At 42.5% G+C, this 14288-nt stretch overlaps 1 protein-coding gene across 1 annotated transcript in view; it reads right to left on the bottom strand.

Annotated features, from left to right (window-relative positions):
* The window catches only part of C2CD3 (C2 domain containing 3 centriole elongation regulator), a 53355-nt gene extending 51273 nt beyond the window's left edge, over positions 1 to 2082 (bottom strand). Inside the window, 2 exon segments of the mRNA XM_044275831.1 lie at positions 54 to 323; positions 1975 to 2082. Of these exon segments, the coding sequence (XP_044131766.1) occupies positions 54 to 323; positions 1975 to 2020 (316 nt within the window). The 5' untranslated portion in view covers positions 2021 to 2082.
* Positions 2083 to 14288: the final 12206 nt, after the last annotated feature.

Raw genomic sequence — 14288 nt, 5'->3', positions numbered from 1 at the left:
GTAGACCGCATTCAGCAGATTCTGGGTTCTCCAGGTGTAGACCGGCGGCTCACCTGTCAGGTACGAGGTCAGCTGTTTGGGTCCGCAGTGCACAGCGTAGCGGGTTGTGGTTTTCACCTCCTTCTGCTCAGTCTGTGAGGAGTCCCTGGGGTGGAAGATGGTCCCGTTGGTCGTCTCTCCCCACCATCGGAGCCTCACATGGACAGAACGCTGGGGTCTGGGGGTCGTCCATAGGATTTTACTGACGGTCACTCTCAAAAAACAGCGAAGCTGACCCTCAACGAGCGGCGGGAGAGAGGTGGACGGAGCGACGTCTGTGGCCCCTGAAAAAAGGATCATCTTATGTGACGTAACATCAAAGTCCACGACCAGCACAATACACCAATGTCCTCCTCCTCCTCCATATTACACCAATGTCCTCCTCCTCCTCCATATTACACCAATGTCCTCCTCCTCCTCCATATTACACCAATGTCCTCCTCCTCCTCCATATTACACCAATGTCCTCCTCCTCCTCCATATTACACCAATGTCCTCCTCCTCCTCCATATTACACCAATGTCCTCCTCCTCCTCCATATTACACCAATGTCCTCCTCCTCCTCCATATTACACCAATGTCCTCCTCCTCCTCCATATTACACCAATGTCCTCCTCCTCCTCCATATTACACCAATGTCCTCCTCCTCCTCCATATTACACCAATGTCCTCCTCCTCCTCCATATTACACCAATGTCCTCCTCCTCCTCCATATTACACCAATGTCCTCCTCCTCCTCCATATTACACCAATGTCCTCCTCCTCCTCCATATTACACCAATGTCCTCCTCCTCCTCCATATTACACCAATGTCCTCCTCCTCCTCCATATTACACCAATGTCCTCCTCCTCCTCCATATTACACCAATGTCCTCCTCCTCCTCCATATTACACCAATGTCCTCCTCCTCCTCCATATTACACCAATGTCCTCCTCCTCCTCCATATTACACCAATGTCCTCCTCCTCCTCCATATTACACCAATGTCCTCCTCCTCCTCCATATTACACCAATGTCCTCCTCCTCCTCCTCCATATTACACCAATGTCCTCCTCCTCCTCCTCCATATTACACCAATGTCCTCCTCCTCCTCCTCCATATTACACCAATGTCCTCCTCCTCCTCCTCCATATTACACCAATGTCCTCCTCCTCCTCCATATTACACCAATGTCCTCCTCCTCCTCCTCCATATTACACCAATGTCCTCCTCCTCCTCCATATTACACCAATGTCCTCCTCCTCCTCCATATTACACCAATGTCCTCCTCCTCCTCCATATTACACCAATGTCCTCCTCCTCCTCCATATTACACCAATGTCCCCCTCCTCCATATTACACCAATGTCCCCCTCCTCCATATTACACCAATGTCCCCCTCCTCCATATTACACCAATGTCCTCCTCCCTATTACACCAATGTCCTCCTCCTCCGTCATATTACACCAATGTCCTCCTCCTCCATATTACACCAATGTCCTCCTCCATCATATTACACCAATGTCCTCCTCCCTCCATATTACACCAATGTCCTCCTCCTCCCTATTACACCAATGTCCTCCTCCTCCCTCCATATTACACCAATGTCCTCCTCCATATTACACCAATGTCCTCCTCCATATTACACCAATGTCTTCCTCCGTCATATTACACCAATGTCCTCCTCCATCATATTACACCAATGTCCTCCTCCGTCATATTACACCAATGTCCTCCTCCATATTACACCAATGTCTTCCTCCGTCATATTACACCAATGTCCTCCTCCATCATATTACACCAATGTCCTCCTCCGTCATATTACACCAATGTCCTCCTCCGTCATATTACACCAATGTCCTCCTCCTCCCTCCATATTACACCAATGTCCTCCTCCTCCCTCCATATTACACCAATGTCCTCCTCCCTCAGTCCTCGCTCCCTCTCCCGGCCTCACCTCTCTTTTTCCCGGCTTTCCCACTTTTACTTCCCCGGCTCTTCATCTTGCCTCCTCGCTGTCATATCGTTTTCCCCGCCGTCGCCACACGGAAGCTTCTCTCCCGTCTCCTGGCAACCACAAACTGTGACTTCCGCCTCCGTCCGCGGCATCCAATCAGGAGCGAGCAAAGCTTAGCCCGCAGGGAGTTCTGGGAGTGACCGTTGGAACTTGCCGGTCACATGATCGCTATACGCAGCGTGCTGCCTTCTGGGATTTGTAGTTTTTCTATAGAAACGACAACTACAAGTAAACAAAGTGCTTTTGCTTTGTCAGAAAGCTCCGCGCACCGAGTGTCTGGGGTTTATGCTGCTGATAAAGGGCAGTGGTGTGAGAACCTGTCATGCTGCAGCCATAGCCTAGTAGAAATCAGTGGTGACACTAGGTGCTGCTGTCAGGGGCCAGTATTGCACTGAATAAAGGTGGACATGAAGAGACTAAAACCTTTACATTACATTAACCCCTTAAGGATTGGGACAAGTCTGGCTTTAATCTTTTAGCTTTCTCCTGGTTTCATTTCAAGAGCCAGAACTTTCCCATTGACATGACTTAGATTTAAAGGGGTTGTCCAACAACGAAAACGTATCCCCCTATCCGCAGGAAAAGAGATTAGTGTCTGATCGGTGGGGCCCAGTCATACATGTGTGCATGCCACTCCATTAAAACTGGGAGCATAGCCCCTGCACTTATGATCATTGGGGTCCCAATGGTCAGATCTCCACCAATCACACATCCGCTGTACTGGGGATAGGGGATATGTTGTCTTCATGGGACAACCCCTTCGAAATGGTTTCAGGAGGAAACCAGACAAGCCCTGGAATCTGCCTGCAATGAAGAATCCGGCACCGCCACTCCTGGCTGCAGCGGTCATATCGAAGACACACGACCACTGCGACCAATCACTGGCCTCGTCAGGGGACCACTGAAGCCACGTGTTATCCACTACAGCCCGGCCAGGAGTGGCGGTGCAGGATCTGTGAGGTAGGTACCTACTTGTTCTTTACTTCAGCCGGATCTACAACCCCTGAGGGAACGCGTCATCAGAAAATGACCTCACGTTTTTATGTTTAACATATTTTTAATGAGTTTTTGATGTTATTTTTCATTTTCCATGTCAATATCTATATTTAAACAAGAACCATAAAATCCTGCAGTTTTCGCACTGGCCATTAAGGCTAATAATAAGCGCTCCTTCTTGGTCTGTACAGATCACTTTACTGTAGTTATCTGCTTATCTGTCATTCTAAAAAATTTGGTGACACATTTCCTTTTAAGAGTAACTAAACTTTTGATGAAGTTTTTGATAAAATGTCACTTTTTCTAATATACTTTATTAATGTGTTCTGTATTTTTAATAGACTCCCCTTTCCCTAAAAGCTCACGTTTTGCGGTGCGCTTAAAATCCACTTTTCTGTACACCGCTGTGTACAGTGTATGGAGTTTGCAGTTTATCAATGGGACCACAGCGCGGGGGGCACACATTGCTTCTCCTGCCCGTGCCCCCCCCCCCCCCCCGGAGGTTTACTAAATGCTGGCATAGCACATGGGTACCCTGTAACAATGTACTATGCTAGGATTAGCAGAGCGACTCCTGCTTCTGCCCGCTCTGCTCAGTTAAACCTGGCATAGCACATGGTTACAGGGTACCCATGTGCTATGCCAGCATTTAGTAAACCTCCGGGGGTGGCAGGAGCAGCAATGTGCGCCCCTACCCATACTTACTGTGCCGCGGTCCCATTGATAAACTGCAAACTCCGTACAGTGCTGAGCCCCCTCACTCTGTCGAACTGCTTAGATTACATGGACTCCATTGACCGCGGCATCTTAGGCATTAAATGGCCAGGATTGGAGTCATTTCCTATCTACCCTTTTTAGGGGGGTATCGGCTATACTTAACAACATTCTTGTTGGTAAATTTGGTACATTAAAGCCCCACCCCCCACATGGAACCACCCACTTCTGGGTGGGCTTACATAAGACTAGCCTATTTTCAGCCTGGGATAGCCTGGAGGATTGGGTGGGATTGTCATATAGTCCCAGCCTCAAAGCGCTTGTACCACTTTTATGGCTTATCCTTTGTAAGGTGGTGTAGCACCTACTGGGAGAAGGGGTTAGGCGGAGTTCGCATCACCGCTATTTTTCCATTCTTCTGATCTGTCAGAAGAACAGAAAAATAAAGAAAAAAATGGTTCCTGTAAAAAAAAACGGATCCGGTGCATCAGTTCTGCACATTTGGCATCTGTTTGAGCCATTTCCGTCTGAGATCCATTATCTTGCATGCAGGACAGAATTGGCTCAAACGGATGCCAAATGTGCAGAACTGATGCACAGGATCCGTTTTTTACAGGAACAAGTTCTATCTTTTTGCGGAACGGAACACGAACACCACGGAAGCACCTCTGTAGTGCTTCCGTTCCTTCCTTCCGCATCTCTGGATTTGCAGACCCATGCACGATGCGGAATGCACACGGCCGGTGCACCGTGTATTGCGAACAATACGGCCATGGCGGGGGGGGGGGGGGACGGCCATGTGCAAGAGGCCTAAGTGTTTACTTTTGTATAAATAAAGTTGAAAAGCTAAAAAAAAAAAGACAAGAAAAGCTGTCATTGTTTACATTTCTCGATACTAATAAAGATATTGTAATATTTTTTAAAAAGTATAAATATTCAGAGAGGGCTCACCTGTATAGTCAAGAGTGGAAATGGGTGCACCTACCGAGAGGATTCACCCGATCCTCTAAAAGTAATAATAGGAGGATCAAAAGGAAAAATGGTAGGGCACACCAATATTCGGTACTACACGGATGGTTAATATACCAATATTTTATTTTATTTTCTCAGTGATATACACTGTTGGATAAACATACATAAAAAATTTTATACTTTAAAAATAATATGATAATAAAAACTGTTAAATACAATAAAACACAATATGCATATAAATCTATAATTTTATATATATAAATGTTTGCAATAGATTTGCTAGTATTTGCCCTAAAATTGGTTGAATGGTATTTAATGTCCTTCCAAGTGGGTTATTTAACCCAATCAGTGCCCCAGTAGATGGAATGGGGAATAGGTCCGCTGTTTAAATAGAGTCTTTTTTGAGTAGTCACTTATATTGTTACAGCTGTTGCGACTCAATAGTCGCTACGCATATGTAAGCGCTACACTGTTGCTGCCTGTTAATAGAAAGGAGGCCGAAGCTGTTGTGCTCACAGTTTGTAGTGTAGTAATATCGGCTTTTGCTGCGTCACAGGTGGCGTCCCACGTGTGGTAAGCAGTGGTTATACAGGTTACAGCATGCAAAGGTGATGCGGCTTCGGGATCTTCAGTGTTCTTATATGGCCGTACTGTGTTGGTGGTCAGTCGATGATATATTCCTTCTGCATTTGAGCAGATATTTAGCAGGAGTGGACTTTGCCACAAGGCCGACTCTCCCAATACACCAGTTTCCGGCTTATCTTTGCTTTTTTTTAAGATGAAAAAAATCACCGATCCCTTGCTTCTTTATTTTCTTTTAGCGCTTTCAGTCCTCCGGTATTATATTCTGTTCCATAGGATAGTTACCAAACGCGTTTCGGAGTTAACTGCGACTCCTTCTTCAGTGGCTAAACTATCCATGGAAATGACTAGCTTTTATACACCTAAAGCAGGTGCGGATTAAATCAATTAACTTTGAATCGGAAGTGACGTGCATTCTTTCTCAGGTCAGAAGAGCAAGTATATCGCTTACAAGTTCAATACAAAACCAATAAAAATAAATTAAATATATAATGTATGTATATCACTGTCAAACTACAAGTTTTAGTAGTATTGACAGTGATATACATACATTATATATTTAATTTATTTTTCTATCTGCTCAAATGCAGAAGGAATATATCATCGACTGACCACCAACACAGTACGGCCATATAAGAACACTGAAGATCCCGAAGCCGCATCACCTTTGCATGCTGTAACCTGTATAACCACTGCTTACCACACGTGGGACGCCACCTGTGACGCAGCAAAAGCCGATATTACTACACTACAAACTGTGAGTACAACAGCTTCGGCCTCCTTTCTATTAACAGGCAGCAACAGTGTAGCGCTTACATATGCGTAGCGACTATTGAGTCGCAACAGCTGTAACAATATAAGTGACTACTCAAAAAAGACTCTATTTAAACAGCGGACCTATTCCCCATTCCATCTACTGGGGCACTGATTGGGTTAAATAACCCACTTGGAAGGACATTAAATACCATTCAACCAATTTTAGGGCAAATACTAGCAAATCTATTGCAAACATTTATATATATAAAATTATAGATTTATATGCATATTGTGTTTTATTGTATTTAACAGTTTTTATTATCATATTATTTTTAAAGTATAAATTTTTTTATGTATGTTTATCCAACAGTGTATATCACTGAGAAAATAAAATAAAATATTGGTATATTAACCATCCGTGTAGTACCGAATATTGGTGTGCCCTACCATTTTTCCTTTTGATCCTCCTATTTTTTTAAAAGTGTTTACTTTTGTATAAAAAATAATTAAAGTGTAGCCATTATTTTGTTTTCTTTTTCTTTTTTCTTTTTTTTTTACAGTATTTTTATTTGGAACATACAGGACGTCATTATACAGATAGATCAGCATTTTCAAAATACCGAAACCAAAACGAATAAAGAAAATCCTAGAGCAAAAACAGTCGCATCTCATCTGAAATCCACTTATTAAAGTACATAAAAGATATACATACTATGATATGGCATATCAATCAAATCAGACAAAGGACATTTAGGGGAAGACAGATCCAGACGTGACACAAGAGGAGACAAGAAGGGAGAGGAACAATAAAAAAGGCCATATTCATCCCAGGGGCCCAAATCTTGTCAAATCCTGTTACAGTATGATGCATAGTCCTCAAATCTTTTTTCCTAGTGATCAGATCTGTACAGGACAGGGCCACAGATTGTTCCAAAACTTCTAGCTGCTGTTAGACTATGAATTACTAGTTTGAAAGGGTGTCTCGGAGGAGCATTCAAATAGATAGAGTAGGGGGTCTAAAGGAAATTTAAAGGCGATGGACACCTTTGGGGGGGATTTTTTTTAAATTATTGCATTGTACTCATTTTGAGCTAAAAATATTTTTTTTTAATTGGTCTTTATTACAAATATGGCGTCCTTTTTTCTGTACAGAGCTGAGATGCTCTAGTGGCAGCCTTTTGATTTTCTCTAATTTCCGTAACACCAGGAGTTGACGGACTCCTTCTCAGTTCTTATCTTACTGATAAAATGTGGTTCAAATAAGTGTTTATGACCTCTTAGTAATTTAGAGATAAGGGTTATTGGATGACCGGCACAAAGTGAAAGCACGATTCACACAGCTAGAAAAACAGTTAACCCTTTGTGACAGATTAGCTCAATATGTTTAATAAAGACCACTTGAAAAAATTTATTTTGAGCCAAAAATGATTAAAATGCAATCATAAAAATAAAATTGCCTCCGAAGGTGTACATAGTCTTTAATATGAATCACCATATGTATAAGATCCCAGACTATTGGGGTCATTTATCAAACTGGTTGTTGTGCCGTTTCATAGGTAAATGCATTGATATTCAATTCATTCTAGTCAAGATGAATGTTCATTGCCTTTAAGAGCCATGCTCGACTATAGTTACAATTTTGTATGTCTTGAGTAAGCCAAAGTAAGGTCGCACAAAGGTTCCACTCTTTAGTGTTATTCTTCTCATAAATGTACCAGTCTGAGAAGAATCCTCCTTGTCTACTTTATGACGGGAGATAAAGATAAGCTCTATGCAGCTGGTGATAATTACCTATACAATTAGGCATTTATTAATGAAGCAAAATATATAATATTCATGTATTCATTTAATGAGCCTTAGTCCTTAGCATAAAACAATCAGTAGGACATATATATATTACTTTATATTATGTTATATGTTATGAAGACATGTATCCAGTATATTATATATATTTCTCATTAGGAGAATATTCGTCTCTAAAAGAGTGTCTGTGAAGATGTGTGTTTTGTAACAATTATTCACATCTTTAGTATAACAGGAGGTACTGATATCTCTGTGAGAAAACAAGGCCATTCAAGTTATTTATGATACATAAATCAACAGTGTGAGAAACATTCAGAGAGACGCCTAGAGGTCTGTCTCTAATTGCTACAAGTGTCAGAATTAATCCCTATAGCTCTGAATTAAAGCTTTTAAGGTTAAATGTATATAATACGTTTATTCAGACTTACATAAGTTAATCCTTTATACTATGATGCAAATAGCTTACACAGCATTGCCACCTAGGTATGAGTAGGTGACATTACAACAGTAGCAAAAGTGCATTCTGGGTAAGGTTATGATGTCATATTTCTTATCAATAGTCACACCCATCCGACAATGATTGGAAAGTTCCAAACTAGGAAGGTGTGTCTAACTGATAAGTTTGTGATCATAAACCATACACAGAGGGGAGACGAAGACACACACAAGAAAGGGAGGAGAAGGAGACAAGTTGAGCTCTCTAGAGGTGTCTATCAGGATGAAAGCCATGGTTACATGCGCTATGATGGACCACCCAGCTTTCCTAGGAGCAGAAGTGAGATTTCTACTAGGATTTGGTAAGAGACACAGAAAATGATATTTCATTTTATTAAGACTAATTTGATAGTGTGGGTGAAATTATACCATCTAGATTGGCGAATAAATAAATAAATTAATTGATCATCTCCATATTGAGATGTAGTCTTAGGATATTATGAGACTTCATTCTACCTGCAGAAGAATCAAGACTCATAATCTAGCAAAGCATTAAATAATTACTTATATATACAGTACAGACCAAAAGTTTGGACACACCTTCTCATTCAAAGAGTTTTCTTTATTTTCGTGACTATGAAAATTGTAGATTCACACTGAAGGCATCAAAACTATGAATTAACACATGTGGAATTATATACATAACAAAAAAGTGTGAAACAACTGAAAATATGTCATATTCTAGGTTCTTCAAAGTAGCCACCTTTTGCTTTGATTACTGCTTTGCACACTCTTGGCATTCTCTTGATGAGCTTCAAGAGGTAGTCACCTGAAATGGTCTTCCAACAGTCTTGAAGGAGTTCCCAGAGATGCTTAGCACTTGTTGGCCCTTTTGCCTTCACTCTGCGGTCCAGCTCACCCCAAACCATCTCGATTGGGTTCAGGTCCGGTGACTGTGGAGGCCAGGTCACCTGGCGCAGCACCCCATCACTCTCCTTCATGGTCAAATAGCCCTTACACAGCCTGGAGGTGTGTTTGGGGTCATTGTCCTGTTGAAAAATAAATGATGGTCCAACTAAACGCAAACCGGATGGAATAGCATGCCGCTGCAAGATGCTGTGGTAGCCATGCTGGTTCAGTATGCCTTCAATTTTGAATAAATCCCCAACAGTGTCACCAGCAAAGCACCCCCACACCATCACACCTCCTCCTCCATGCTTCACGGTGGGAACCAGGCATGTAGAGTCCATCCGTTCACCTTTTCTGCGTCGCACAAAGACACGGTGGTTGGAACCAAAGATCTCAAATTTGGACTCATCAGACCAAAGCACAGATTTCCACTGGTCTAATGTCCATTCCTTGTGTTCTTTAGCCCAAACAAGTCTCTTCTGCTTGTTGCCTGTCCTTAGCAGTGGTTTCCTAGCAGATATTCTACCATGAAGGCCTGATTCACACAGTCTCCTCTTAACAGTTGTTCTAGAGATGTGTCTGCTGCTAGAACTCTGTGTGGCATTGACCTGGTCTCTAATCTGAGCTGCTGTTAACCTGCGATTTCTGAGGCTGGTGACTCGGATGAACTTATCCTCCGCAGCAGAGGTGACTCTTGGTCTTCCTTTCCTGGGGCGGTCCGCATGTGAGCCAGTTTCTTTGTAGCGCTTGATGGTTTTTGTGACTGCACTTGGGGACACTTTCAAAGTTTTCCCAATTTTTCGGACTGACTGACCTTCATTTCTTAAAGTAATGATGGCCACTCGTTTTTCTTTACTTAGCTGCTTTTTTCTTGCCATAATACAAATTCTAACAGTCTATTCAGTAGGACTATCAGCTGTGTATCCACCTGACTTCTCCACAACGCAACTGATGGTCCCAACCCCATTTATAAGGCAAGAAATCCCACTTATTAAACCTGACAGGGCACACCTGTGAAGTGAAGACCATTTCAGGTGACTACCTCTTGAAGCTCATCAAGAGAATGCCAAGAGTGTGCAAAGCAGTAATCAAAGCAAAAGGTGGCTACTTTGAAGAACCTAGAATATGACATATTTTCAGTTGTTTCACACTTTTTTGTTATGTATATAATTCCACATGTGTTAATTCATAGTTTTGATGCCTTCAGTGTGAATCTACAATTTTCATAGTCATGAAAATAAAGAAAACTCTTTGAATGAGAAGGTGTGTCCAAACTTTTGGTCTGTACTGTACATATATTAATAGAACATTCTTCGCCAAGCTAAATGATGGATTCCCACAGGAAAGACTTGTTTCAAGTCCTTCCTCTTTACGATATGGACTAGCAATGATCCTAGATCCCTGTTATTTGTCTTAATGGTCTTACCAAAGTTATATGTGTGAAAATAGTCCAGGATGAGGCGGAAGGATACAATTATCTCTTCTAAGTTATATCCTTGGATGGATTTGCCCATCTTGAGGTCATGTGATGTGTAGTTGGTTAGAAGGGGGCGGAATGTATTTAGCATTCCATATTGATGTCTAGGATTAGACAGGCCCATCCTGATATCATGAGGTTTTCTCTGAACATAAGTAATGTATATAACTTATGTTTATATTTTGATATCCTAACCTAATAATAGCTTGGTTATAATGTGACAAGTTATTTCCACTCACATGTATTGTTAAAGAGGACCTTTCACCAGGAAAAAGTATGTAAACTGACTATACCGACGTGTAGAGCAGCGCCCAGGGATCCCTCTGCACTTACTGTTATCCCCGGGCGCCGCTCCGTTCTCCGGTTATAGCCTCCGGTATGTTCCTACTTAGGCTCCACCCAGGGGAACCTGCCGGCGTCTCTTTCTCATATGCTGTAGCGCTGGCCAATCGCAGCGCTCAGCTCATAGCCTAACTAGGAACATACCGGAGGCTATAACCGGAGAACGGAGCGGCGCCCGGGGATAACAGTAAGTGCAGGGGGATCCCTGGGCGCCGCTTTACACGTCGGTATAGTCAGTTTACATACTTTTTCCTGGTGAAAGGTCCTCTTTAAGCTTGTAATGCTTTATATCAATGCCATATATATTCATTTACATGTATCATTGTGTTTATTTACTTATATATGTTTATAATCTTGTAACCAATAAATCTGCATATTTTTATAAACCTGTGTATTATTGTATAATGCAGAACTACAGTTTTATCATTAACGTCATCTCACGTCAAAAATAACTTATTTATCTGAGGAAATAGTCGGACTCAGATGTGAATTGTATCAATTAGGTTGTCTACAATTCACCAGGTCACGATTTTAAGAATTTATGACAAATTTTATAAATTTTATTTTTTATGGTTAATTTTTTTATGACCATAATTAATAATTCTTAATTGATTATTACCCCCCGACAATTTACTCTTTTTCTGGAGAAGCCATGTCACATGACCCCTCTAGCTCCCTATTTAAACAGGCAATCTGCTGGCCACAGATTGGTAAATTTGGTATTTAAAAAAAAATTAAAAATGAATTTTTTTTACTTCATTTTACCAGTGTCATGAAGTACAATTTGTGACGAAAAAACAATCTCAGAATGGCCTGGATAAGTCAAAGTGTTTTAAAGTTATCACCACTTAAAGTGACACTGGTCAGATTTGCAAAAAATGGCCTGGTCTTTAAGGTGAAATAAGGCTGTGTCCTTAAGGGGTTAAAGGGAACCTGTCACCGGGATTTTGTTTACAGATCTGAGGACATGGGTTGCTAGATGGCCGCTAGCACATCCGCAATACCCAGTCCCCATAGCTCTGTGTGCTTTTATTGTGTAAAAAAAATAATTATTTGATAGATATGCAAAATAACCTGAGATGAGTCAGGGACAGGACTCATCTCAGGGACAGGACTCATCTCAGGGACAGGACTCATCCCAGGGACAGGACTCATCTCAGGGACAGGACTCATCTCAGGGACAGGACTCATCTCAGGGACAGGACTCATCTCAGGGACAGGACTCATCTCAGGGACAGGACTCATCTCAGGGACAGGACTCATCCCAGGGACAGGACTCATCCCAGGGACAGGACTCATCCCAGGGACAGGACTCATCCCAGGGACAGGACTCATCTCAGGGACAGGACTCATCCCAGGGACAGGACTCATCCCAGGGACAGGACTCATCTCACATACAGGACTCATCTCAGGGACAGGACTCATCTCAGGTTAATTTGCATATGTATGAAATCAATTATTTTTTTTACACAATAAAAGCACACAGAGCTATGGGGACGGGATATTGCGGATGTGCTAGCGGCCATCTAGCAACCCATGTCCTCAGCTCTATACACAAAATCCTGGTGACAGGTTCCCTTTAAGACTGAAACGTCTTCTCCCTCACATCATAAATAGTGAAGAAGTAGGCTTTGTTTAGGGGAGAGAGGGGAGAATGAACACCACGCGTTTGCTACACATCATTAACCATGACTCTCGACGTTCTGCGCCTTTAGTCCTGTTGGGTACAGGCGCCGAAAAGGCGTTTGCATAGATTGGATTTTCATGCAACGAACCTTACATAAGTTTGGGATCCCGGATCAGTTTATTTCATCTATCATGGCAATGTATGAGAACCCTTCCGCTAAAGTTATGATAAATGGCACTTTCTCACCTCCCTTTAAAGGGGTTATCCCATCTTAGACAATGGGGGCATATCGCTAGGATATGCCCCCATTGTCTGATATGTGCGGTGCACCTACAAGGAGAACGGAGCGGAGAAAGTTGAGGAGGGCGCATTTTACGGAGCACGGCAAAAAAATAGAGCATGTCCTATTCTTGTCCGCAATTGCGGACAAGAATAGGCATTTCTATAGGGGTGCCGGCCGGGTGTATTGCGGATCCGCAATGCACTACGGACGTGTGAATGGATAGTTTTTGACCCACCTGTGTGTCAGTGTCTGTCTCTACCATGCGTGGATATTAACCCTCGGGGTACCTTGATTTGAAGCACTAGAGTGTATCTTAAATGCTTTAATTAAAGCAACAATAGGCTATGGTTTTGCACTGCGACATGTGACATGCTGCGACTGCGACAAGACAGTTGCAAAAAATCCATCCAAGATGGATTTTTCTGTGACTGTCGCGTCGCAGCATGTCGCATGTCTCAGTGCAACACCATAGACTATCATTATAAAATTTGTCGTGCGACATCAGTGTCACGTGACACATGTGAAAGGATTTGGACCTTTCTGGACCTCTACGACAACCTTGGTTTGAGACACTGACGTCAGGAGAGATGTTTCTCAGTTGGCAATAATAGACACACACATCACTGAGAAAAACTCTAATTGTATTATGCTATAGCTTGGCCTCATATAGGCAGCAGAAAAGTTTGCACAACAACAGCATTAAAGCAATCATAAATGATAAACATTGACGCCCATACAGATACCACTGGAACATCCCTTTTATGGGTATGTAATACGTCACATATAAGAACGTACGCAGTTGTGCCGAATGACCCTGAGTGAATTAGAACATTTGTTCTAATTCTGGGAGATTCCCAGAATCTGTCCTGAGACAGGATAAGTGAACCTAACTCATAGTGGGGGAGGATGTGAAGTGCGTAGGTGAGATGTTATAACAATTCTGTACATCATAGGGAAGACAACATGGAGTCACATTTGCCTTCAACATGTAGCAGCGTAGTTGTGCCCTATGTGTCGTGCGACTTATTGTCGTCGTGTAGCCCTAGCCTAAAGCTGACCTACAGCAGTGAAGAAAAATGGCTGGGTTGTTATGGAAACCTAGAGTAAAACTGTGTGTATGTGGAGACTAAGGGCCTGCGAGCTTCTATTGGCTGATAAGGGTCATGTGACCGTGTGTATGGCAGTTGGGATATGAGTGAAAGACTTGCAGGCTTGTATTGGCTAATGCAGGTCATTTTTGAGGAATATCTCAGGAACGGTACGTCCTAGAGAGCTGAGACCCTCACAAGATTTCTCTCCAGGTAGCAAGGGATGTGTATACCAAGTTTCGTTGAAATCGATGGTTGCGTTTTTGAGTG

The sequence above is a fragment of the Bufo gargarizans genome, chromosome 1 (genome assembly GCF_014858855.1).
Source record: "Bufo gargarizans isolate SCDJY-AF-19 chromosome 1, ASM1485885v1, whole genome shotgun sequence".
Classification (NCBI taxonomy): Eukaryota; Metazoa; Chordata; class Amphibia; order Anura; family Bufonidae; genus Bufo; species Bufo gargarizans.
The sequence above is the reverse complement of the archived record's forward strand: the minus strand, read 5'-3'. Positions and strand labels throughout refer to the sequence as shown.